General features: G+C 42.3%; 1 protein-coding gene across 3 annotated transcripts; it reads left to right on the top strand.

Annotated features, from left to right (window-relative positions):
• The first annotated feature begins 1,427 nt into the window (after positions 1-1,427).
• Positions 1,428-27,072, top strand: LOC125708997 (ubiquitin carboxyl-terminal hydrolase 13-like). 3 transcript variants are annotated; one of them, XM_048976969.1, is made up of 21 exons: positions 1,428-1,905; positions 3,938-4,063; positions 6,575-6,635; positions 7,909-8,030; positions 8,448-8,590; positions 9,147-9,331; positions 9,485-9,579; positions 9,781-9,968; positions 10,478-10,549; positions 10,939-11,011; positions 11,874-11,999; positions 13,600-13,753; positions 14,581-14,755; positions 16,246-16,334; positions 17,288-17,410; positions 18,646-18,663; positions 18,918-19,061; positions 20,791-20,951; positions 22,371-22,563; positions 23,634-23,718; positions 24,061-27,072. In XM_048976969.1, the coding sequence occupies exons 1-21, from the start codon at positions 1,795-1,797 to the stop codon at positions 24,155-24,157; spliced, it is 2,541 nt and encodes an 846-aa protein (XP_048832926.1). In that variant the 5' UTR covers positions 1,428-1,794; the 3' UTR covers positions 24,158-27,072. The 3 variants fall into 3 exon arrangements, with proteins under 3 accessions (XP_048832926.1, XP_048832925.1, XP_048832924.1); XM_048976968.1 differs by having other exon boundaries at positions 1,429-1,905; positions 7,915-8,030; positions 10,939-11,044; XM_048976967.1 differs by having other exon boundaries at positions 1,429-1,905; positions 10,939-11,044.
• The last annotated feature ends 202 nt before the right edge of the window (positions 27,073-27,274 follow it).

The raw sequence follows: 27,274 nt of genomic DNA, 5'->3' as shown, positions 1-27,274 counted from the left end.
TTCATTCATTTTGCATACGCGCTTGTCCTGTGCAGGCTTGTGGGGGTCGGAGAATAACCCTGGGCAGGACACCATCCCATCACAGAGTGTTCACACTCACTCTCAGTCTCACACCTACCAACAATATGGCAACTCCAACTCAGCAGACCAAGTGTTTGGACTGCAGGAAAAACCAGAGAAACCACACATTTTACCTGGGTGGAGACTCAAAGCCTCTACGTTCCCTGCAGTGTGTATAACTGTGGGTGAAAAGTGATGGACTGGCATCCCATCACTGACGTACCCCAGCCTTCGGATGTTGTATCCCGTACTGCCTGGGGTGGGCTCCGCCCCCCTTCCCCCCCGCAACCCTCTTCAGAATAAGTGGTTAGAAGATGGGTTGATTGTTAACAGCATATAGACTTTCAGCCCACCTTCCTGATAGCTGAAATTGATATGAAACTTATTTGAGAGTTTCTCTCGTTCTCCCCATTACTACCTGCATTAACTAAATTAAGGGCTTTGGATTATAGCTTTCCTCTGTTGTTTCATGGGCCTGTATAAATGTGAAATTTGGAATTTATCTGCTAAATAAATATAATTACAATTTTTCAGTGAACAATTTTCCATGAGTCAGACTAACCATCATATTTTACTTCACCAGGGACTAGGGCACCCAGTCATTTTCTATATATAATAATATATAATATTCACGTCTCATTGTGCAACGACATGAATACCTCTAGCAAGTGTTAAACATTTAGATGAGGGAAGTACTAATTGTACAGTATATACATTTCCCTACCCATAGGACCACAATATAATCTGGAAATTAAATGCACCCTAATATCAGGGATTCTTTGGAAAACAAAATTCCAAAATAAATGTATATGTTCTCACTTGGATATTGTATATAACGCATAATCTGGTACAGAGCAGATTAATGTACTGGGTTATCTTTAGACATTCAAGATGACAAAGGAGCAAGTAAATATGTTAATATAATATTTGATACATCACACGTGATAATTGCTTTTAGTTGGCAAAAACTGCAGTGTTTCCCCATTACAATAATCATAATTAATTCTATAATCTTGCATTACGCATAATCCAAAAATAAAAAACATACATAAAAAATAAAACTTTTGAAAACTTTGTTCCCAAAAACTGCATCTAGTTTTGCTGGGTGTCTTAATATCTACTGAAACAGTTCTATAGTACCATTGGTGACTGAACATTTCTTCCCCTCTGTAGGAAAACAATTCCTTTATGAGCTATTAATCTCGTTTCACGGCTGTTCTGCATTGACCTCCAGATGTATTGCAAATAATATTCAGATATCGATTCCAGATGTTGCAGGCAGCCGCTCTGCCGTGTTATCATCGCCTTCCAAGAGGGTTAATAGGCGTGGTCCTGTTATACTGGGTAAGAGGCGCGCAGATGTAGCAGCGCAGACATCATTGCAAACCATTCAACGTGGGCCTTAAAAAAAAAAAAAAACCCAAATCCATGAGAAGAAAATTCTTCCAGTTCCGGAAAACTGCAAATCGTCAATAACGCCTACGACCGCAACACCAGCGTTTATTTCCTTAATTTCCTTATCGCCCCCAATTAACGGTCGGAATTGTTTACAAATAAGAATCAAACAGATGTTTTTTTATTGTGCGTAACATTTTGAAGCGACACATCCCCGAATCCAGCAGGAATGTCGGGACTGTGTGATTTAAAAATAGCATCATCTTCTTTCCTGACAGCCTGCTCCAGTAACTCTTTCGCAAACAGCAGCGCTGTGGGGACAGAAGCAGGAATGCGAAGATGGCTGCAGATCTAGGAGAGCTACTGGTTCCCTACATGCCCACCATCAGGGTTCCCAGGACTGGAGATCGGGTTTTCAAGAGTGAATGTGCCTTTTCCTACGATTCCCCCGTAAGTGCCTCCGATTTAAGTATCGCATGTACAGGGCGACCCTGCCTGCCGTTTTACTGCACGTGAAAAGCTGCGCAGTTCCGGGGGGCAGCCGGGGGTCCACGCCGCCTTCCCTTTGTACTTCTGCGGAGAGTATGGCATATGTAATGTTTACACTGCCGTGTTAACCCCAAAAATCAGATTTCATTTTGTTAAGCATGTAATTCTCTTTTAAACCACACACTGGCATTTGTAATCGACCAATGCTACCCCCGATTATTGCGAATCCATGCTTGCCACTGAAATCTATTCTTTTTATTATTGAATTATTAGTTACTCACTGTGACATATACAGCCTCCGTAAACTAATTATTCAGCAACTAATTATACGGCAAACCGATAGCTGAGATTTTCCATTGACAGTGACCGGCACCTTCGCATTGCTCTACCTGGAAATACCGATCGGGTCTCCGGCGTTGCTCTTCTTGGGGAGATGTTGGACAATATGAATGTTCTAACTCCCCACAGAAAATACAATATGACACGATCAACATTTAAAAAGTTGTGCTCACATTTACTCCTTAGCGCCTTTACGTTTTCCTCCTGCAAGTAATTATTATACTCAACACACCGAGGTTTTCAAGCTGCAAGTATAATCATTGTAGATTTGTAGGCTAAATAAAATAAAATAAAATAAAACAATTCATGGCGGTGGTGCATAGTTGTAATCCTGAGATATCTTGGGTGTTTTTGGAATTACGTTAACGACTAGAAATCCACATGTAATGTTTTATCTGTTGTAGTAATTTTAACGGTGACTCAGCTGTCTGGAGTTCATCATATCTAACTGAAGATGGGTTATTTTTACTCCGCTGCTGGGAGCTCGTGTATCACACTGAACTCCTTTAGGGCTCGTCTGTACTAAGTATAAAATAATGTGAATGATACAGTTTAACAGTAAATGCTTTAGTTACTTTAATGCCGAGTTGTATCAGTCTTGGGAAGCTGCTGGTACGCTATGGTAAATAATAGTGTGCAATCGAGAATCACGCACGCTTAAGGTCTTACCGTGGGTGGGGGGGACAGAATGGCCCCCAGTCCATAATACCGGTAATTTATTTAACGTTAAATTCACGTAACATTTCACATGTTTTCAGAGATTCGGCTGTCCAACATGAAGAATTTCAGTCACATGTTTCTGGTGGAATTATTGCTATTTCCACTATTAAAGCCCTTCATAAAACATTGTCTATGAAATATTTACCTATCATTTGAATGTAATTAATGCAATGTATTCCCTTAAAAAGTATGAAACCAAAACATTACTAATAAAGACCTTGTAAATGTCAACAAAGGTAACACTAAAACTCTGCACACTTTTAAGCATCGTTTACTGGAAACTGATATGTTCCAGTCTGCAAAAGATTTCATTTGCATGCACTTTGTGAATGGGTTTAATGTGACATGAGCTTCATAGGTGTGAGGATGTGGGGATGTGTGGATGCGTGTCACATTTCCTCGAGGGGCACAAATGAGAGGATTGATGCACTGGACCAAAGTGCCGAGTCCCATGTGCCGCTCCGAAGGCTGACAGCAGCATCAGTCTGGCCTTCGGCCTGCACCCCTCTTTCATGTAGTATTTTGAAATACGTGCTTGTTAATTTTACACCTGAACCCCATCTCTGGCAGTAATACTCTGAGGTTATTTTTAGCTCATTGGCAAATGAAGTTTATTCTTCATACATAATCTGCTTTGGACACCTTCCCTCTCATATTGCTCGCTTCATATGGGCACAGGCTAGTAGAGCTGCCCCCCCTCCCCTCCCCGCCCCCCGATTGTAGTATCTCTGACCTGCATCCTCAGTGGAACATCATCACCTCGCTCCTCATCCCGGTCTTCTGCTCCTCGCCCCTTTTGTTTTAGACACAGACCTGAAACGATGCGTTATAGGATAACATAAAACTATCGGTAACTCGTGCTCTTACACTTGTCCGCTGATGTGGTCACGATGTTGACTGCACTGCAATCATTTCTCTTTCCGTATTTGTCCAGGAGTCTGATGGGGGCCTCTACGTGTGTATGAACACATTCTTGGGTTTTGGCAGAGAACATGTGGAGAGGCACTACCGCAAAACTGGGCAGAGCATTTACATGCATCTGAAGCGGACTGTTAAGAAGGTAGGCGCAGGGGTTCGCCATGCCACATGCTTTCTGTCTTCCGCAGACGTTCCAGTCGTTTACATCCTACGTAGCTGTTTTCTTTTCCAAAAGATCCTCAGCCAAGTCATTCTTACTTGGCTGCAATTTTTACTCTATAAATTCAAGTTAAATATCTTGCTTCAAACCTCCTGGGGTCTGGGACCTCTCAGTCACTTTTGAGGTAGGATGACATGCCTTGACATTTTTTGACAAATATTTCATCTGCCTAAAAAACATTTAGTGTCACATATGCTTTTATTCGGCACAAAAATTCAGCACCAATAATACTTTAAAAATATCCATTTTGAAAACCTATTTTCAGAGGTGCTGAGATCCTACAGGGCATCTTCAGGAATTGCCTTGTTATGTGTACATAACCACTAAGCCACCTGCTGTCACTGATGTATAGTCGTTTGCCTCAGAATTATGTTTTATATTTATACTCTGACACCATCCTACCAGGCCATTCTTGGATTAATTCTCTTAATGCAACACTAAATCAGCACGCAAACTTCTGAAGTGAAATAATGAGTATTACATGAGAAACATGCACGCCTCAGCACATTAACTTACTCGCCCTCAGTTATACAATAGGTGCTCCGTACAAAGAGCATCTTGTCTTTTCATATATACATTTAAATAACATCTTATTTTAACTGGTGTAAAAAGTCTTAACCATACAAGAAGGAAGACTGTCAGTGAATGATTTAAAAAATTATTGAATATAATGGTTCATGTTGGATGCCTTATTTTACTTTAATATTTAAAAGGTACTAGGGTAGGAAAACAGCAGGAATTCAGTGATTGACTCAATAGTACCAAAAGCAGAGAGAGTGTTGTTTTTTCACACTGAAATTAAGAGGCGTAACATTTGAGGTTTTAGGACCAGACCATTGTCTAGCTGATTTTTATCTTTTTTTTTCACAACCTCTTTATTCAACACAGGATCCCGCTGTTGACTTAGAGCACAAGCAGGCGTGATGTCAGTCCAGCACGGTACACACTCACACTATGGGAAGTTTAAAGGCACCAGCTCACCTTAATGGCGCAAGTGCAGTAGGAAACGAGCTGAAAGACAGAAAGGACATGCAGAGTCCCTCTGCAATCAGTGCCAGGGGGATTTAAAGGCCCTGAGGGCTGCATCACTACTCACCGTGGTCATATTTACTCATGTCTTATGTCTAATTATCCCATCAGTGTGTTCAGCCTTTTTACACTAAGCGTAATACTCAGTACCTGCTTCATGTCAGGACGCTCCCTGGTACACTGAAAGCTTATTCTCCTGTGTGTTATGGACAGCTGGCTTAGGTTTACTTCCAGCTGCTGATTCCTGCGTAAAATGTCTTCACGTTAAATGCAGGAACTCGTGGCCATAAGTGGAAATTAGCGGGAGAACATTTTAAAACGAATTTGAGGAAGCACTGCTTTACACAGCGTGTAGTTAGAGCATGGAATAGTCTTCCTGTTCGTGTAGCGCAAGCTAAAAGCCTGGGTTCCTTTAAATCAGAGCTAGATAAGATTTTAACAGCTCTGAGCTATGTTCAGTTCTCCCCAGACGAGCTTGATGAGTCGAATGGCTTCCTCTCGTTTGTAAATTTCTTATGTTCTTATGATTTATGTGCTCCCATTTTCTGAATAGTCAACACACAGAATAAACGTTTACCTATAAGTGTTCCTTATAATACTGTTTATCCTAACCGACCCCAGATAAGCCATAGATTAGCCTCAGTAAGTGTCGTTATGTCTGAATTCTCCTCTGGCAGCTGGGAAAATTCCTGCGTCTCCTGGTTTCCGTCTTTGCTGAAAGCTGTTAATATGAAAGCATGATTGGATCTGATTGGATTAAATATCGTCAGGAGTCTGACCTGCAGCAGTTTTTACGGCTCTAAATGAATACACTGTTTCACTGCCTGTTCTGGCTTCTGGGCTTTTCAGTCCTGCATTACCGGTTAGATCCTGTTTTTGAAACTACATGTTTAACAATCACCTTTTTATTTTAAGTCACTCATCTCAGTTAGGTAGTTGGCATCCTTTCTAAGTTCCCCAATTAAACTCCTGAGAATATGGAGATTTGCCCAGTTTCTCGTTATAATGAGAGGTGTTTCATGTGAAAATTACCTCATTATAACGAGAAATGTGTCATTGCTATCATAGTAAAGTGTTTCTCCTTGAACTCAATGAGAGGCTGTTACAAAATGCTGCATATCATAATAGAAATCCTCTCATTATGGTTTTTAGTTTTGTTAGCTGTCATTTTATAGCTCAAAGAGTGATATATTTAAATGCTGAATAAAAGTGCTGTTTACAAATGGCATTTCTTTGCAGAGGTATGGTTTTAATGGTAATTAATTATTAATAATGATTATCATTTTAGTCATATTACGTATTGTGTTTCTGTATTGTAGAATGTAATCGGCATAACATCAATGTAACCGTGATGGTATGTTCTCTTGGTCCGTGATGAATGATATGGATCCGTTTTCATCACAGAAAGCCACAGGTGCTACTGGAGGTGCTGTGCCGAGGAGGCAAAATGGGAAGACATTCCTTGGTAAGACAGTTAAAGTCACTCTGTGTCATTCTGCCGGGAGAATCCTGTGATCTCTAGAGTGTTTTGCAGGGCTGATCATTTTCAGATGCTCTCATGTGGGCCTAAGGCCATACCTAGAAAGGCATCGTCTTCAAGCGTTGGGCCCCCTGAGTCTGCCTGGTTTTCCATGCCCCTCCGACGCCCCCACTTGACACAGAACTACCATTTGTAGGAATGGATATGAGTGGGCCATAGTTTGACCAAGGGTGTCATGTCCCCAGCCACTCTATCTGGAAAGTGACACATGGCTTTGTTTAGTGTCTGCTCTGTGTCTGCTAAATTTAGAGCTTTACTGCTCAGCTAGTAGCTGTTCAAAATCTTCGGAGCCGCTTTGCCTGGCCGGCCGCACTGCGCTCGTAGGCTGCGGGATTTGGCTTGCAGTGGGCTCTTCCGCCTGTCATTTCCCCTCCATCAGCTGCTTCGCTCTGTCAAGCCCCACAGAGCTCCAGTGCACTGGCATCGGTATCTCGCTGCAGACAAGCCGAGCCAAGCGGGACCCACTCTTGCTGACGGTGGCTTAAATGATCCGGGCCGTTTCTCTGGCTCGATGGCTGGCTGCTCAGTGGCGTGGCTCCCTGCCTGCCTCACGCCCTCTCTCTCCTCATGCTCACCGTTAGGCGAGACCAGGGCCTGGTGGGCATCCGGATTAACCTGATTTTGGGGCGGCGTGGCTCTATGGGGTGAGGGGGATCCGCAGAAGAGACACAGTGCAGTGACAGTTCCCTACAAAACTGTACAGTAGATGTTGTGCTTATTTTGCAAGCCCTGCTTCTATGGGCTTATCAAGCGCGTTGGCACTCACCCGTAAAATGTCTACACAAATAATGTCTTAAGCATTGCAGACACTTACAGAGTACTCTATCAGTTCATTATTTCCCAGCGAAATTTTTCTGATCAGCATCTATTGTTTTATTGTTTTGCTGTGCCTATGCTTTTCTAACATGAAGATTTGTATTAAATGTCCTTGCTTCCTGTTCTGGTTTTGCTTCACTATAAACTGCACTATTTTTTTTAAATAAGTACGAACTCTGCAGTGTTTAGGACCTATCAGCATAATTGGATGCTTGCTATGGTAATGTTGACACTGTATCCGGCCCACACACTCAGCAGCTGTGACCTTTGATGCAGACCGGGGTCATGAGTGCTGACCCACACCTGCCAGTCATTTAACCTTCGAAATCTGATGCACAGGGATATTGTCCTTATAACTGAAGCTTGTGCCCCCTTCTGTAAGATCTAGAACTTCACCAGAATTATAACGGCGATGATTATGAATACGAAGATGAAGCAAAGCTCGTGATATTCCCAGACCACTTCGAGATCCCCTTGCCAAATATTGAGGAGTTGCCTGCACTGGTCAGTGAGTGTGTCCCAAATCTCTCTTTGCCGTGCATGCAGAAGGGGGGTTTAAGGTTAGACTTTTTCTAATTTGCACTGTGGAAAATGCCCCCGTCAGCTCGGTTTGCTCAGCATTGTAATAAGCGTTGCCTTCTCCTCTATTCTACTTAAACCACCATGTCTCTGATAAAGCTTTTTATGTACCATAGCACTTGCATATGTAATTGTTAGTGCTATAGTGCATCTAGTATACGACTGTTTACTATGAGTAGTTTCCTACTTTATTTCTATATTATTATGCAATACAACGATGACCACAATGCTGCTTCACGGTATGATGTGAGGCTTCAGTCGCACGTTTTTTTACGTGACGATTGGCAATAGGCTTTAATGTATTGAGTCTTTGTGAACCGGTGCTCCCTCCATCACTCTAAGGTGACAATAGCCTGCGATGCTGTGCTCAACGCTCCCTGCGGATTCCGGAAACAGGATCAAGACTCCTGGGAGGAGGAGATCCAGGTGTCAAAGCATGCTAGGAGTCTCCGACAGCTGGACAATGGGGTTCGAATCCCGCCAAGGTAACCTGTCTCCATCCAGACCCTGTCAGGTTCAGTCTCCACGCCTAATGTGTAGCGGGTGTAAAAACTACATATAATACTGCACAAAGTTATAGGGTTACTATGGTAATATGCATTGATGAGGTAACTGCACATTAAGCTGGGATGTGCCGCACTGAATCATAAAGACCTTTTCTCTCTTTGTGTGACTTAACATTTTTTCGAAAAGGAGTCCATTAAAGCAAACATTGTTTTTAAAGATATATATATATAATTATTTTTGATCTGTTGGCAAATGAGTGTTGCCTGTCGGATTTTGTGAGCAGAGTAGAGTAGCAAACATGCTAATTTGTGACGACGCGGACGCATAAACATCAGTCATTAAAACTGAAGACTAACCAGATCTAATAGCTATTGATATTTAAGCAGACACACAAACAGCTGCGTGTGAAACTAGAGCCGCACACACAATGTATACAATATATAGTAACATAACACTCCCTGACCTAAAGTCCTAAGGCACTCATGCACTACATGACACGGTGAAATCTGATGTCATAACACTCTCTCTCCCCAGTGGCTGGAAGTGTACCAAATGTGAGATGAGGGAGAACCTGTGGCTGAACCTTACAGATGGGTCAGTGCTTTGTGGGAAGTGGTTCTTTGATGGTAATGGTGGTAATGGACACGCCCTGGAACACTACAGAGAAACCAGCTTCCCCTTGGCGGTCAAGCTGGGCACAATAACTCCAGATGGAGCAGGTCAGTGGTTCACTGGTGCTGACTGCGCAGGGCAGGTCCATTTATCCAGATGACATATGCTGTGATGTCATAAAGACGGTTACATTGCTTTTCTTATCCATTTAACGTCCCTGTTAAAAGTATCAGAATAATATGACATGTTTTTTTTTACAGATATTTATTCTTTTGATGAAGAAGAGGCTGTTTTAGATCCACATATCTCCGACCATTTAGCACATTTTGGAATAGATATGTTACTAATGCAAAAGGTTTGTGTTTTTTGAATGTTCTTATCTGGAGCTGTCAAAGCTGCATTTGGGTCTGCTCTACATTTCTCTTGCAATGCAGTTTTGAAATATGTTTTCCAAACCACAAAAACAGAGAGCAGTTACGTGCTTCGCATCAGTGTGTTTGGCGCTATGTTTCACGAGGACCTGCGCTGCCTTTCCGGGCCTCTCCGTTTCACACAGACGGAGAACGGTCATGTGGACAATGAGGCGAGGCCACGCGTGACTGAGTGGGAGGTGATCCAGGAGTCGGGCTCTAAGCTCAAAGCAGTCTACGGTCCTGGTTACACTGGGATCAAAAACCTGGGCAACTGCTGCTATCTAGGAACCACTATGCAAGTCCTCTTCAGCATCCCGGAATTCCAGAGAGCGTGAGTACCCGGCACCTTTGGGGCACTGGCGGTATATCCCTCTGTACCCCTATACCAGCCTTCCACAATTCCAGTTCTGGATGGCCAGTTTGCAGCACATCTTATTCAGCTCACCAGCTAATTGCCAAGTTTATTGGGCGTGTCTGAGCAGGAAAATCTGCAAACTGTGTCACAGACTGACCCTCCAGGACCTCAACTGGGAAACCTAACCCTGTACAGTACCTCTGTCTGTCTGAGATTAGTTCATATTTGTTTGTAAGATATTTTAGCCTTATACAGGACAATTGAAGCAGTGTGATTTGACTTACAGTATGTATTTAAAATTGCTAAATACAACTATATACTATTTTATTTTTTTTTAAATCAAAACAAAAATTCTAATGAGACTCTCCCTGCATAAACACAGCCCGCCCTTCTTCTGCATGCGTTTAGTTCCTGGTAGATGTGGCTCCTGTTTTGCTCTCATTTCACGTTACTCTGTCCGCTCTGCTCCTGTGGCACTGCTCCAGGTATGTGGGAAACCTTCAGAGAATATTTGATTACTCACCACTTGATCCCACGCAAGACTTCAGCACGCAGATGTAAGTATTTTTTTAACCTCTGCGCGACTGAAAATGTTTTGAAAAGCCTGCAAGCATGCAACGTACGCAGCAGGTACTGGATGTTGGCTACTGTGACAGGTAGCGTTTCATTGACCATGATTAAATAGTTTATTTGCCATTAGCACAAATACGACAGGTACATTGGAATGCTTCTCTTCCAGCTCATCAAATGTAAAACATACACAATATATAAAGCAGACTCATGGTCCAAATGATTTATTTGATAGATAAATGTCCTCAGTGTGCAAAAATGTTATTTCTTGTTATTTTCCAGTTCACTAATGCTTGCATGAATTTTCCGAACATTGTTCTTTCTCTAGGGAGTGAAATTGATGATGAAGGTGACTTAGATGTTGCCTCCTTTACAGGGCAAAGCTGGGACATGGTTTGCTTTCAGGCCAATACTCAAAGCCTCCTGTGAAATCCGAACTCATTGAACAGGTGATGAATGAAGAGCACAAGGTGGTAGCCTGGGTATGTGCAGTGCGGGGTTTGTGTAAAAGCCTTCCTGACAGATGGCTCAGTGGTCCTTTCTCTTTTTAAAGGGAGACTGATTTCACACATTAAAATGATTGCTTCTTCTCTTGCTGGCCCGCTGGGGTTGCCTGGTCTGTATTTCTTTGAGAAATTTACATGAATGAAAATCAAGAAATACAAGAATGGCTTTTAACTTTTTGTTACTTTGACTCTGATCCCACGTAGGGCGAGCACGCGCTTAAATATTTGTTCAGCTTTTTTTCCTTTGTCGATGGTCAGGGTGATTTATGCACCCAGCACTGCAAAGGCCTTGTCCAATAACGGCCCCCTCAGCCTTGCTGAGACTGTAATTTTGAATGTTACCTACACACATGGAGAAGCATAAAGTGGATCGTAGAGCTTTCGAAATCGCCCTTCTGGGTCTGTTCGTTGGGCAGTAATATGACGCCACTTGTTCAGCACCGATTACGATGTCCTGACACCTGGGAAATCAGTCACCAAAATATCGGTAGCTTTAATAAATTATGATATAGGTTTAAATGAATAAATCATTTGCTGCCATCAATACAAGGTCATTCAATGTTTTATTAAATATAGTTAGTTCTAATTCTAACTGATTCTCTAAACAATTAGACCGATTTTCATCAAGTAGGCTACTGTTCAGAAATAATGAACACTTATTGGTGTATTGAGCTGATCTGTCATAATTAATATATACCGAATTGTTTTTATGGTTTGCTCCGTCATATGACGTGTATATATGATGCATTGACGTGTAATACATGAAACCCCTACTCCCTCATTTTATTTTACCTTCTCATTCCAGCACCAACAGAAAGGAATCTGTCCACGGATGTTCAAGGCTTCAGTCAGTAAAGGCCACCCTGAATTCTCCTCCAACAGACAGCAAGATGCCCTCGAGTTCCTGCTTCACATAATCAATCTAGTAGAGGTGTGTGTCGCATCGTTCTTAGACTGTATGAGTGTTTCTTTAAAGACTAACAGGCTGAATCTACAGTAGGCTGATTAATAGTTCTTGAGTGCACTTCATAACATTTTGCAGCAGAAGGTAAGAAGGTGTCTTTTTCAGTGGTGTCGGGGTTTATGGAGGTGAACTGGGCTTTGGGGTGCTTGTTCTTGCTGTGTCAGTTTTGGTGACGTGCCTGCCCCCCCCTTGTCATATTGGAATCTGTCAACCTCGGGTCAGAGATCCCGCCACTGGCACACATGCACTCATGCTCTGAAGTGACTTTCTCACCGGCCTAAAAAAAGATCTCGCTACCCCACAGCAGATAGCTAGCACTTTCTATTTCTCTCCTGGTTATATCAAACATGCTCAGACATAAACCTGCTGCTGCTTTGAATTTCCCGAATTCACTTCTGTATTTTCCTCTATTGCAGTGTTTCCCAACCTCGGGGAACCACAGACAGTCCATGTTTTTGCTCCCTCCCAACTTCCTGCCAGACAGTCCACATTTTTGCTAGGGAGCTGACAGGGAGCAAAAATGTGTTTGTGGCAAAATGTTTTGCATTTTTACATTTTTAAGTTTATGACACAAACATATTACTGTTTGTGCTCCTCTCTTCTCAGGATTACTAAGTTCTGGTTTAGCTGTAGAGGGCCTGGTAAATTGAAAAGTGGCAGATAAAATAAGCCTTTGCGATTTGAATCCATTAGCAAATTTGCTTAGTGGAACGCCGGTGTTTTTGAAGCAAATGAATGACCGACGCCAGAGAGGAGTGTTTCCAGAACCTCTGAGAATAGAGGAGGAGAGCTTCCTAGCAGACCGCGCCCAGCAGACTCCTGAAATAAGCACTTGAGCATTTGCACTGGCTACTTATAATCCCAGCTGTCCACAGATATTCCCCTGTGTTGTCCTCGCATTTAGTGTCTCCGAATAAATCCATATTCCCATCTCTATATAGATTCATTTCTTATTGCATGACGGTTGATTGTATGTAACTCCATCAACAGGAAAGTCTTCATCTGAATGGTTTAGTTGCTACTTTGAATTGTTCAGTCAGTCCTCAGTTTATTCTTTGTCCGTTTTCTAACTTTTTTAATAATTCATATTTGTTTCTGGAATAACAAGCGTTGCGCTTCCCCATAATCCTGATGTCCATTTATTTTATGACCTTAATTTAACGCTATACTTCAGCTACTTAACTCTTGACAGTTGGTGCAGTGCCCTCTACAGTATGTCTAAGGGTACAGGTATCAGGTTCAGTTAATGGTTAATTGTTATGATCTGCACCTGCCCCTCATATATTCCTTGTTATAGTCTGTAGTCTGTTAATTTAAGTGCCAGCTCTCATTCTGGTCCTTAGTTGGTCATTGTGTCTGTAGCTGTTGTTGATACGTTTGTTGTTTGCTGCTGTTCCTATGGTTGTTCCTGTGTTGCTCCCTGCCTTAATTTTGTTATTTACCTTTTTTTGTATTTGACCCTTCATGGTCCATTTGTTTCTCGTGTTCTGTTTGAATCCGTAAGATGGGGCAGGTGGGGTGTGACTGTGACTTGGCTTTGACATGGGGGGGGGGTGCGTTTCTGTAGAGGAACAGCGCTGGCTCAGAGAACCCCAGCGACGTGTTCCGCTTCCTGGTGGAGGAGAGGATCCAGTGCTGCCAGTCCCGGAAGGTGCGCTACACCCAGAGGGTGGACTACGTCATGCAGCTGCCGGCCCCCGTGGAGGCTGCCACTAATAGAGGTGCGGCTGACGTGCCGTGGCCTTGCGGGTGGATGAGTCTGAGGTCTAGGTCATCGGCAGTATTTAGTTCCTCCGTATCCACTGAACTGGCACTTTCACGTACAGGTTTATTTGTGGAGGTTTACAGTGAGCCGGAACCTGTCCTGGCATGCAGGGGACACAAGCCAGCGGGGGAACCTTGTATGGGTCCGTCCTTTAAAGTACTCACAGACAGAGCGGCCATGGGGGGCATTTCAGTGATGCCAGTCATATACTTAAACATTTACTTATTCAAACGGTCGCACGAGTGAGGATGAGAGAACGGGGTCAGCCAGTCCCTGCAGCAATTGGGGTCAAGGGCACGTTGGCTGACCCTGCACGGTGACCCCCCAGCTATGAAGGGCAAGCTGGGCTTGGCAAAGAGAAGCAGTGCTTGTGCAAATGGCAAATAAAGCACGTTTGTTTGTTTGTACTGTAAGACAGGGCGACCATCCCTGCCTCTTCCCATCTCATTCTCACACATAAATATAACATGACATACGGTCATGTTATCCCAGCATACGTCCATTTCAACATGGGACCCATCTGTTGGAATGTAATCCAGTCACGCGCTGGGTCTGTGATCAGTGATTGTTATTTAATTTGATTTAATGGTCAGGTCATTTAAAATGAGGGACACCACAGAAACGTGACCTGAAGCGAAACAGATGTAAGTGTTTCTCATTGGCATCACCCCCCCCCCCCCCCCCCCAGCACCTCTCCTCTAAATATCCCCCAGAATAGCTCCTATGCGGACAGGTAAGGCTTTGGAGCAATTTTAAGGCGTGCCGCTTATTATTTTATCCCAGAGGAGCTGATTGCGTACGAAGCCAAGCGGCAGGAAGCGCAGGAGAAGATGACAGCTTCTCCGGAGCCGGTGAGGGCCAGAGTCCCCTTCACAGCCTGCCTGCAGGCGTTCTCCGAGCCGGAGAACGTGCCGGACTTCTGGAGCTCCGCCCTGCAGGCCAAATCGGCCGGAGTGAAGTAAGCGAGGGTTCCTGCTCTGAAGAGTTTCTCGTAATGGTCAGCAACTGCTTTCAAATATGCGTTTGTCAGAGTTGGCTAATTCAGGTCCATAGCATAAAAGTCCAACCCAAGATTTGTGTTCCAACCAACCACTTGAGTATAAAGAGTCACAGTCACAGAGCACTCAACTGGTTGTTTGTTAGAAGTAACTACTTAAATAAAAGAGGAAAGAATGATTATTATTTTACATATTTTGATTACTTACCCGTCTAGTGACTTACATCTAGTTACAAGTTCCAACTGGGTGGCCAACTGGGGCAAAGTGGTTACTGTACAGGTCGGTAGTTAACAGTGCATATTCCAACAATGCAAAGAAAATTAAGCATAACAAACTTACAAAACATTTTTTAAAAACAACTACAGCTAGCTTACAAGCCTAGCCTAAGTAATACACCAGTGATACACCAGTCACAGCAAACAGCAGAGTAAGACACATATGAGGCACGAGCAAAGTGATACGTGGAACGGGATGGATCTAGAAGTGTGTTATCGCTTAAACACGATTATCGGGAAGAGTTCGGCTGCTGTCTGTGAAGCAGCAGTGAATAAAATTGCTATGATCGATTTGCGTTCAGTGTGAATGAATTAGTTTCTACCAGCTTGAAATATAATATTAGAAGCACCAGTCAAATTACTTTAAAGATTCCACATGCTGTTTGTGTAGCTTTTGGTCTGTAGAGGGCATTGTCCAATATTATGAGCTTCAGGGAAGAGCATGAAGTGAAGGTAAGGAAAGGGGGAGAGAGGCAGAGGGAGAGCTGGAGTTACATACTTCCCAGACACAGGCCTTTTGGCAGGTATTCCCTTTTGGCAGGTCTACATTTCCTATTTGGCCTACATTTATTACTGCAATACTTGAATAAATCCTATTTTACAGTTGGTGAGTAGGAAGTTACATCCTATGATCCTGATGACTTTTTGTGGGTCACGTGTAGATTACATTGTGGGGACCAAATGTCTCCACAATGTCATAAAAAAAACCTGTTGTTTTGACATTGTGTGTAAATCAGTTGCTTGATGCTTAACGGATTCACCCAGACAGGTAATCGGCATTCGAAGGTTTATGGGCAGTCAGACACCCAGTCTGCTTGCAGTCTGATGGTGGGATGGTGTGTAGGGCCCCCTTATGCGGGGGTGGGGGGGTTGGGCACACAATGTAGGACTGTAGGGGGAGCATCTGAGAATCTGAAGCCCATGTTAATTGTCTTTAAGTTTCTTTTGCTGTGTCAGGCTTTCCTCCCTCTTTCAAATTTCCTTACATAACATTTAGATTAAAATTAAGATTAACTTAACTGCTCCCAGTGGGGAATTTCTGGTGCAAACAGCAGCAAGATCAAAACAAGCATATGCCTATAATGCCAGACAGACCAGGTTTGTAGTCAGTGTTAGTTTGAGCGGCGTTTCTATGAACACTTTGCTCAGCTTCTACAAACGCTGTTTCTGTGCAGGACGTCCCGATTTGTGTCATTCCCTGAGTATCTGGTTCTGCAGATCAAGAAGTTCACGTTTGGGCTTGACTGGGTGCCCAAGAAAATTGGTGAGTATGTGGCAAGGTGCCATGGTTTCGTTTGGGCTACATAACGGCCAACCAATGTGAACGTAATGTTCTAGGACACGTCATAATTAATGCATAGATTTATTGCAAGTTAGCATTCTTAAAGCATACCGCCCTTATTACTGTAGAGCTTTTATAAAAGCCGTATTTAAGGTTTGTAGTTGTACGGTTTGTACTCGAAGTAATTTTTATAACTGGCTAAAAAGCGTCAAAACCCACGGTTTGAGCAGCGCTAGTAACTCTAATGGCCAGCAGAGGGGGCTAATGCAACACACAAGGACGTAACAGTTCATAGTCTCCGCGTCCTGAAATGTACTAGACAAGGCAATTTAGAAAAACGTGCCGAGGAACGTTCTTTATAAAAGTCTTTCTAAAACAGAAAGGTGGATCAAGGGAGATTATGATGCTTTTTAGTTTTTGGCACAAAATAAACCCCTAACACTGCATTCGTGTTCCTACCAACTCCTGTGTAGCTCTGCCAGAACAGAATTACAGTAGACTGTTAAGCTATCAACATTGAAAAATGAAAAGATTGTTGACTACAACATATTCTCATAGCAGAAGTACCAAGTATGTACTATGTGATTTCTCATTTGTGAGTTTTAAAAATAGTATTTCTTGGTTGTGCATCTTTCATCTAATTACAAAAAAAATAGGCTGTTCTGATTTTTTTCCTTCCAGAAAACTGTGTAAAATCAGAATAAGCCCTGCCTTGCATTTTGTTTAAATGCAATTGAATGTGAAGATGACAGTGTTCATAATTCATAAATATGATTTTAAATCATCAGCATTTTTCTGTGTGTAGGCCATCCTGCTGACCGTACTGAATGTGGCTGTGTGTGTGTATGTGTGTGTGTTCGTGTGTGTGCATGTGTGTGTGTGTGTGTGTGTGTGTGTGTGTGTATGCGTGTGCGTGTGGTTTCCTGCCCTTACAGACCTCTCCATAGACATGCCAGACTTCCTAGATCTAACTCGCCTTCGTGCCACGGGACTGCAAGCAGGAGAAGAGGAGCTTCCTGATCTCATGCCACCCATCGTCCTTCCTGAAGACACTCGAGGTAGGAGCCTGTCACCCCACTGGTCAGTCTGAACCCTAACCTCACTCAGCGGAACTGCAAGGTTATAAGTTAACATCTCAAAGCCAGAAGTGCAACTGAATGCCATGCCAATTGTACACGCTTAGCTACAGGCATACATTGCTAAATATATTCAATTCCTTGTCAGTCCTGTTCTGGTTTGATATCAGGAAATACTGCTATTACTTCCTGTTTTATTCTGAATGGGCCTACATAAGAACATAAGAAATTCACAAACGAGAGGAGGCCATTCGGCCCATCAAGCTCGTCTGGGGAGAACTTAACTAATAGCTCAGAGTTGGTAAAATCTTATCTAGTTCTGATTTAAAGGAACCCAGAGTTTTAGCTTGCACTACACTAGCAGGAAGACTATTCCATACTCCAACTACACGCTGTGTAAAGAAGTGCTTCCTCAAACTCGTTTTAAAATGTTCTCCCGCTAATTTCCACTTATGGCCACGAGTTCTAATATTTAAACTAATATTGAAGTAGCCATTTGGCTGAACAGCATCTCGACCTGTTAGAATCTTATACACCTGGATATATCTATTGTGTTCATATCATTATCGTGGCTCAGTAGGTCACCCCGTAGCCTGACACCCCCAGGACTGGCTTTCGTATCTCACCCCAGCCCTGTGTCTGGGGAGTCTGCATGTTCCCACTGTCACCCTCTGGGATTCCTACACGTAGCCTCGTCTCCCCGCAGTCCAAAAGAGTGGTAACAGTGACCATTTGAGCTCTATGATGGACTGGGGATCCCGTCCATGGTGCACTCCCACCGCCTTGTGCCCTGCGGCCAGGTACTGCAGGACTGGATAGGAATACAGATGCATTTGTGGATATAATGACATCTGTAATACAGATTGGATGCCTTAAAATGGTGGCAGCAGATGTTAGGAAGAGTGTGAATTTGCAGTGTTGTCCTTCTTCCACCGGTCTGTTGTTGCAGTAGTGCGATATGAGCTCCCTTTTGCCAGTGCAGAAATTCGTTATTGTTCTTGCAGTGGACAGGGAATAAAGTTATGAAAAGTAATAAACTTTCTTAGCATTCAAGCTCCTCCCTCTGAAATCACTTTGTTTCCACTTTCCTCGCTGTTATTTAGGGTTAGTTTTACCTCATATTGACTTAAGTAAAAGAAAATGATTGTATTACAAATGCTTTTTAAAAGTTTTTTTTGTTTGTTTTAATCACATCCACTTTCTCTTTTTATTCCCAGATAGTTCAATGACAGATTGTAAGTATTAATATATTGTTATATCATTTATTATTTTAGTCCTATGAATCATTATATACATTTTAAGCATGCCTTCACATTAAAAAAAAATGTTTATTTTCCTTTTTATCAGTCATAATAATTCAGTGTCAGGCCTTTCTCACATTGACTAGTACCCAGAATTAGAAAGCAAACTTTCTCACGTTAATAATACTGTGTCTGATAGTAGTGCATTGTGTGTGTGTGTGTGTGTGTGTGTGTTATGTCTGTCTTAGCTCCAGAAATAGATGAGTCTGCCGTGATGCAGCTGGCAGAAATGGGCTTTCCCCTGGAAGCCTGTCGGAAAGCCGTGTATTACACAGGAAATATGGGGGCAGAGATGGCCTTCAACTGGATTATAGCCCATATGGAGGAGCCCGGTAAGACCTCCCTAAACGCGGCCCGGCCTGCGAAGGAGCCTGCGGGTGCCATGCATCATGCTAACGAGGCTTGTGTGATAGAACCACGGCCATTTGTCAGGGAGACTGTCAGGGTGGGGGGTCTTGTCAACCAGGCCAAGCCACCTAGGAGCCGAGTATCTGCTCTTCTTCCTCCCTCATAAGCGGCTCTGATAAATACCACTGGGATGCAGAGTTTGTTTTCATGGAACAGTATACACTGGTTTTGGAGTGCAGTCACTTCCATGTCGGGTAGCAGCATCACCAGGGATCGTCAGCCTGTTCACACGTGGATCATGGTGTCTGTCGCAAAATGCTTTTATGGAGCAAAAACACTGTGTAGGTTATGTTTTTAACATTACAGCTTGCAAATAAAAATGAGAGAGAGAACCAATCATATTGTAGAGGAGGCGGGTCCAAGCAACTAAAGGAGGCGGGACAAAGACATCTGATTTGTAGGTCCTGCCTGCTCTGGTTGCTTGGACCTGCCTCCTCTACAATCTGATTGGTTATCTCTTTGAATTAATCATTTTTCCTTCTGACCTCAGAACATGTTTTTGTAAGTAAAACTCCCATGAGTATATTTTAAACCCGATTTAAACACCATTTAACCTTTAGCTTACTTAGTCACTGCAGTAATTCTGTCAACGGGAGATGAAATTGCTCACGTTTTTGTCTTCTTCCATGATTCACATTTGACTCTATCTGGTGACAGAGGTCCAGTACATCGCTTACCGCCATCAGCAGTGGGTGACACAGGGGTTACTGGTTCTCACTAGAATGCAGGCTGGGATTAAAAATCAGCCCAGGACTTTTGTCCATTAAAGGTTACCATACATGCATTTCCACTGGGAAAATGCCATTAAGCCAGGTGGCCAGTTCAGCTCTGCTGGAATTTTACTGGGATGGTTTGAAGAAATCTCTAACTGACTGCATGAATCTCACTCTCCAATTGCACAGCCTTGGCTGACATTTATCCTACCCGAACAAATCTGTACTTTGAGATTATATCGATATCTTGTGCCTTCAGCCACATACGGAGTCCTAACTCCCGAGAGGATTGATAACAATACATGGTATAACGTCTCATTTTTGAGACAAAACAGTTCAGACTCGGTGCATCTCAGCACCTCAAGTTGTGTTAGCATGGAAATGTGACACCAGGTCTTCAGTCTTAACGCATCACCTAGAACAAGAAACACCATACCTAAGTTTTACCACTTCCCATCAAACGAGAGCCGAAGTCGGACACTCCGGAAGTGAGCGTGGGATATCCAGATTACACCATTTCCGCTCACAGTTTTTTCAGAAAAACTTTAACCCTTAATTTGACAATGTTTTGAAATGATGATGTTAGTGTTAAACAACAGTGACCTTTTCTCATATCATTTATAGTGTGAGCAGTTACAGCTGGGTGTAGACATTCGATAATGAGGGTAGAGAAGAGTGTAAGAACTCCATGTATTGATTTCTAGTTAACTTCTTAGTTTTGGATTTATGCGGCATATTTAACTCCACTGTACTGGTGTCGCTCTCATTATGAAGTCCTGTTGCTGGATTTTTCTGAAGTTGCATTTGTGTTTCTGATGGCGTCGCTCGTGGTATTAAGTAAGCTGGTACCGCAGTGCAGCTAATGGATCACTCTTCATTGCTTATTGCTGTGCCCTTGAAGGTCTCGTGCTGATGGGGAATTTCCACGTCTCCCCTGCAGACTTTGCAGAGCCGTTAGTAGCGCCCTCCCTCTCTGATTCGGGTCCTTCCAGTGCAAGTCAGGCTCCCTCTGCGGACAGCCAGCCCCCCGAGGAGAGTGTGGCCATCCTGACCTCCATGGGCTTTCCCAGAAGACAGGCTGTCCGCGCCCTCAAAGCCACAGTGAGTTTCCTCAAAATTACACTGCTGAGAGATACATTTTATGATCTTTTTTATTGCATTTCTACCTTATTATAGACTTTTTAGTCTAATTTTTGTCCACTATGGGTTAAAAACTCAAAGGACAGCTGACGTGAATGTGATGCATCAGGAGAAGAGCTGAGGCTAAGAACTTCCAGGGTTGTAGGTTTGATTCCAGTCCCTGGCTCTTTGGGCCTGAGTTTGCATGAGTCTCCTCCCACAGTCCAAAGACATACAGTTGTCTCTTGCATAAGGGGTTTCCCCGACTTTTATATCAAAGGTCCATATCAGATTTTTGCTCAAAGTCAGAAGTTCATTACAATTTTCAGAAACAAAACCGCATTTCATGAACTTGAATTAACAATAACTTTCGATACAGACATATCAGAAAAATGGAAAGTTAACAGAAAAACTGGTTTAATGCCTTCTGTCAGGTTTGGGGGGGGGGGGGCTTGGTCGTGATGAGCGATGTGTGTGAGTTTGATGGTTTTACACTGTAGTTTTGTACTTACCAGCTGGGTCCACAGTAACTTGCAGTTTGGTCCGCACTTGGAGAACCATTGTTCTAAGGCATGAATTTGAGTGCTGCGGTGGACTGATATGCTTGTACTTCCTGCCTCAGTGTGACCCAGTACTGAGTAAACATTTATGAAAATGGGTGGACAGATTGTGTTCTTCACTCTAAATACATATTGTCTGGGACTGCCAAAGTACCACCACACCTGTATTCTGTCAATATCTCACCGGTAATGCATATTTCTGCAGTTTTATGAAATTATATTAAAACGATAATATTTAAATAAAACATTTGTGCAACTTTGAGTCCAAGATTCACAACATCTGAGGATCCAGATTTTCATGGAATACTGTTTATTGCATTTTGCATTAATCTGCCTTAAATCAGTTTTCTTTAAGCACTTGCCCTATTTAGGATTGCGGGGGTGTAAGGCAGGGATCCACCCAGGAGGGGGTGCCAACCCACCACAGAGCACGCTCACACATTCAGTCACTCAAATGTTCATACCACAGAATGTTTTTGGATTTTGGGGGGGAGGGGTGCAGATTACACAGAGGAAACCCCAAGATGACATGGGGAGAACGTGAAAACTCCACCCTCGGAGCCATGGCAGAGACTCGAATCCTGGTCCAAGAGGTGTTTGTTACATTGGATTTACAAGAATTAGGAGAAACTGTCTGATTGTTTAGCAAATCACTCAGACAGGTTGGCCACCATTTGAGGCTTAGTGTCTGTGTTTAATCAGAATCCTAAATGATCTCTATTATTCTGATGAATTTGTGATGGGTTGCCAGTTCCAGGAAGTGTGGCGCTTAGGCTGGGGACCCTGCATGGATGGACTTCAGAAGCTTTCATTGACAGCAGTTTTACTGGATGTTTTTCAGAACAACAATCTAGAGCGAGCTCTGGACTGGATCTTCACGCACCCTGACAGCGAGGAGGACAGCGGGTCTGCGTCTGACATGGCCGACACAGAACCCAATGACAATGCCTTCTCCAGCGCCAACGCACATAGCGACTCCACGCTGTCCCCTGATCAGGACCCGGCTGGGCCCAGGATCAAAGACGGACCTGGCCGTGAGTGTCCTGCTATGGACTTTCTTGGAACTGGAGATGTACTGTAGATGGCTGAAAAAAACTGCTGCTATTAAAAAGGAAATCAAGACCATAATGATTTAAAAGTTCTCATAGAATCAATGCCTAATGCCTGTTGGCTGGGGATTTGGGATTCATATCACCTGAGTGAGGCTTCTGTCCAATAGCAAGGTGCTTAAAAACATCTTAATGCACTTTGCAGGATCCAGGCTGTTATAATGACCATCTGTGAAGAAGTCCTAACATAGCCTGATTATTGACACAGTCATTGGCACAGTCATTGGCACAGTCATTTATCATTGGTGTCGATTAAGAATATTCCAGTAGTCATTTGCCCTTTTAGGTTAATGATGAGTGAAAATATCTGTCCGAATCAAAAAAATGGTATTCCACATGTTAACATGTTTGTTGTTTTACCTACTCGCCGATTTTCAGAAATTCAGAGGGAGTTCAGACTGTGCTAGCTAATGCTAGCTTGTTAGGCTGATGGCCTTTCAGGTTCTGTAAAGAAGGAATAATTGCTGAGACGAAGCTGTTCTCTTCATAGGCTAAACACAGCTGGTGTTATTCAAAACCGCCACAAACAGTACAAGGTACATTAGGAAATCCACTAACACGCACAATACTGATTTTTACCACCTTAATTTATCAACCCTGATCACACAACTGGCCTTAAAGCATATATCACTGGATAGTGTTTACTAGGTGAACTAGGACTGTTATAAGTGAACGTGTACACTTGGCTGTTTTACTGAATGAACTTGACTTTAAATGTGTCCTTGAAGGGGTTAAGATTTGCTGGTGTGATCGTCTCCCCCTCCATTGCCCAAATCCACACTGTCTTGGATGGTAGTAGCCCGCAGTGAAGCTCGCTGTCCTGGGCGACTGCCCATCTTGCCCTTACCAGGATCTGCATGTGGAACCGCTTATGAAATATCAAACATAAATATCTCATTATGCTTTTATGGACAGTTATTTTTGGAACCAGATGGTGCTTTATATTCTGCATTTTAAATTTTTATGAATTTCATTTTTTTTTTTCTCTTTTACAGGATATGAACTTTTCGCTTTTATAAGTCACATGGGAACTTCAACAATGTCTGGGCATTACGTATGTCACATTAAGAAGGAGGGAAGGTAAGCAAGCAGCACTTCGGCGGTTTGGGATTTGATAAAATCCAACTCAGTCTCACATATGTAGAACTGCAAAGATTAAGTTATTAATCTCCAGAAATCCAAATTTATAAAACTCTATATCAGTGTTTCCCAATTTAGTTCTCAGGGAACCGCGGATTGTATATGTTTCTGCTCCTGGGAGCTAGGAGGGAGCAAAAAAGTGGATTGTCTGGCTGGGAGCTGGGAGGGAGCAAAAATGTAGACTATACTGGGAAATGCTGCTCTATATGTTACAGTACATTAATCAAGTAAGCTATTTTAATTGTAAATTGGTCTTTAAATAATGACCTTTTTCCCCTGTAGGTGGGTGATATACAACGACCACAAAGTCTGTCTGTCAGAAAGACCTCCAAAGGACATGGCCTACATGTACTTTTACCATCGGCTGTCTAGAAGCTAGATCAAATTTGCACGCACTAACCTCAAAAAAGTACCACCGACTTCTACCCCAAATGAGCACATGTAACAAAGGAAAGCAATGAAAATGTCAAAACCAAACCAGCAAGGAGAAGGACTTGTGGACAACGAGGGGCTGAAGTCAAACGCTGCCGAACATACATAGTCAAAGGAGAAAGTATGGTACCTGTCATTTTGTTCATTGGTTTCTTTTTGTGTTTTTGTTAATAGTGTGGATGGATTGGGGTGAGACCCCAGTGTGCGATCTGGGTTACTGAAATGGTATCCCAAGTTCTACAGTATTACATATCTTGTATGCCTTCAAATCTATAGGAAAGATATTTTCATGCTTGAGGATATGACTAATTTTGAGCGCACCAGTTTAACAATCCAGCTCTTGAAGTGGACTAAGAGTGCATTTTCTGTACTTGCCAGAATAAGTTATTCTTTTTGAACACTAGTGGGCGGTAGAGCTGGAAGTAGGGATGCTGATAATCGGTTTCATCAATGGGGTAAAAAAAGGTCTGTATTAATCTCACAGTTGCTCAAAGGCAACTTTGTGAGTATTCCTCCGAAAAGACTGCCATTTTTAACTGTCGATACAAAAGCACTGTCCTTTCGACACCCTTAGCTCAAAACGTCTTCCCGCGCCTTCGCTAGTGGGAGCCATGTATATTTAGCAAGCTGGCTAGGGGGGACTTCAGGCTGGTTATGCTAGAGAGACATGAAAAACAGAGGGATTCAAACATTTACGTTAAATGGTACTGGGGGTCAGAGGTAGAGATTTCAGGCCCAGAGAGTGCAAATCCAGACCAAGATTTTGCTTCAACCATTTGCGTATAAAGACTCACAGTGACAGAGGACTCAACTGGTTGGTTGAAGCACAATCTTGGTCTGGATTTGTACTCTCTGGACCTGAACACTCCACCTCTGCTGGGGGTGTATCACATCAACTGGGCATAAGAATTCAGTGTGCTGGACTTTCACTTCCCCACGTCCTCATGTCTGCAGTTTGGTTTTCATTCAGATTATCTGCATCATTCATTCGGATGCATTTCTTGAACTGATTTCAAAGGCATGTTTGTTTTGCATCTAAGCAATTTTGTTCAAACCAAAGCATTTAGTTTTGTTTGCAGTATTGTTGCGCACAGTTGCCCTGTTATTTTTAATGAAAAATGGACACTTTAAAACCAACATTTTGATAATGAATTCATCTCATTTTTGAAATCCTATTTAAAAAAAAAACTTTATGATTTATCACAAAAAAATGTATCATTAAGGAGAACTGGCAAAATTCCAGTTTCTCCTAAGTCCATGTTATAAAAAAATATAAATTTAAAACACACACACACAAATTTCTGCGGACGAAGTCCTAAATATTAATAAGCGCAGTATTATCTTAAACACCTGAACTAAATGAGTCTTGCATTTTATTCCGTTCTCAAACTTTATCCACTAGTATGTTGCTAGGAGAAAATGAGTTAATAACAAAGAGATGGCAAGCAGAATCATTTTCAAAGGGTGAGTTACACCGATATTTACCAGTTAAAAATAAATAAACAAAAGCTCATTTTTGCAGAGGATAGATGGCTTCCCTTCGAATGAGGCAGTCACATGACTACCTGTTATTATAACGGCCGTACAGCGGGATGCATTGCTATAAGTGCAATCCCTCTTGTTCGTTATTTTATTCGTATAGTTTTTTTGCTGGTCACAGTTCTCTGTATACAAAATGTGACGACCTGTAGTTACTAGACTAATATTTGAAGTAACTGCACATCGTTTCAAAGCAGGGAGTGCTACTGTTTAATACTGCATTGATGCATCTTCTCCAAAAGCCTTTAAAATGAAACCGTTACCATACATAAATGAGCAGTGTTTTGTTGTTAATTACTATAGCAATATGCCATGACAAGAGAAGGACATTGGTTCTTCTGACAAATATGCAGTTCATTACTCAAACTGAGGCTTTATCTATGTACGGATACAGTCTGTAAGAGACATATCCACTGAATGTATTGCTTTGGGTGCTCATTGTTATAAGACATTGCTGGACAGTTTATTCTCAAAGGAAATCCTGAAGTTATTTATTGTGCTGCCATGTTAGTTTACCTTTAATTCATCTCATACGTGTATATATTTCATTTTGCACAATATATTTGGCACGACAGACTTTGTTAAAGCAAATGGATTTTTGTGGCCATGTTTATTTTATATAATTGTGGATAAGCACTGTCCCTAGTTCATACCAAATTAAATGCGGACATTTGTACGGTTTATGTTTTTTTCTTTTTTCCCCAGCGGGACAAAGTAAATCAGGTTACTTTAAGGGTCGGAAAATCTGACGGAGTCAAGAATTTCTGTGGTGTCACTATTCTGGCCTCTTGAATTTTGAATGTCATATATGAAATGCAATCTGAGACTAAAGTGTAACTTACATATGTGCAATTGTACCTTAATATATTCTACTTTTAATTCATGACATTTTTTTATGGCAGATTCACACTGATGCCCCTTTTGACAACGGCTGCCTTCCGTCATGTTGGCCTGCACGCACAAACACACACCACTTTTCTCTTTTACAAAATGATCTTTTCTATCTGTGTACTCTACTGTGATGTTTTTTTTCTGCAGCGATCTTGACGTGTTTCTGTCGATTCGGTTATTTAACTGAAGCTTCCCATAACGCACCACTTGCTGTCTATTTTATTTCACCATATTTTTTTCAAACGTGACTATGCCAAATTTTTTTTAATCATTGTCAACAGTCTGCTGTGCGACAAGCTGATGGAAATTAGTTTGTTTCAGTGTTGAAAAGTTATGCATATTAATTGGGAGGGTGTATGTTGAAAGAAAATCAAACCCTTGGTGCTGCTTACTTGCGATATTGGGATGGATCAATAAACTGCAAACTGTTGACATTATCAGTCATTCTTTAAAGTGAAACCTGTCGTTAAAGTGAGGAGGACATGTTTTGGTGGGATGTACCAAAAATATTCAGAATACATTTACTAATTATAAGAACTGGATTTATTTTGTATTACTTTATAATATGCGTAAAGTAAAAATAATTTAAGAAAAAAATATTATCTAATAAGTATTCAGAGTGGCATGGTGGTGC

Source organism: Brienomyrus brachyistius, chromosome 15 (genome assembly GCF_023856365.1).
Source record: "Brienomyrus brachyistius isolate T26 chromosome 15, BBRACH_0.4, whole genome shotgun sequence".
Taxonomy (NCBI): Eukaryota; Metazoa; Chordata; class Actinopteri; order Osteoglossiformes; family Mormyridae; genus Brienomyrus; species Brienomyrus brachyistius.
This window is presented reverse-complemented; position numbering and strand designations above follow the sequence as displayed.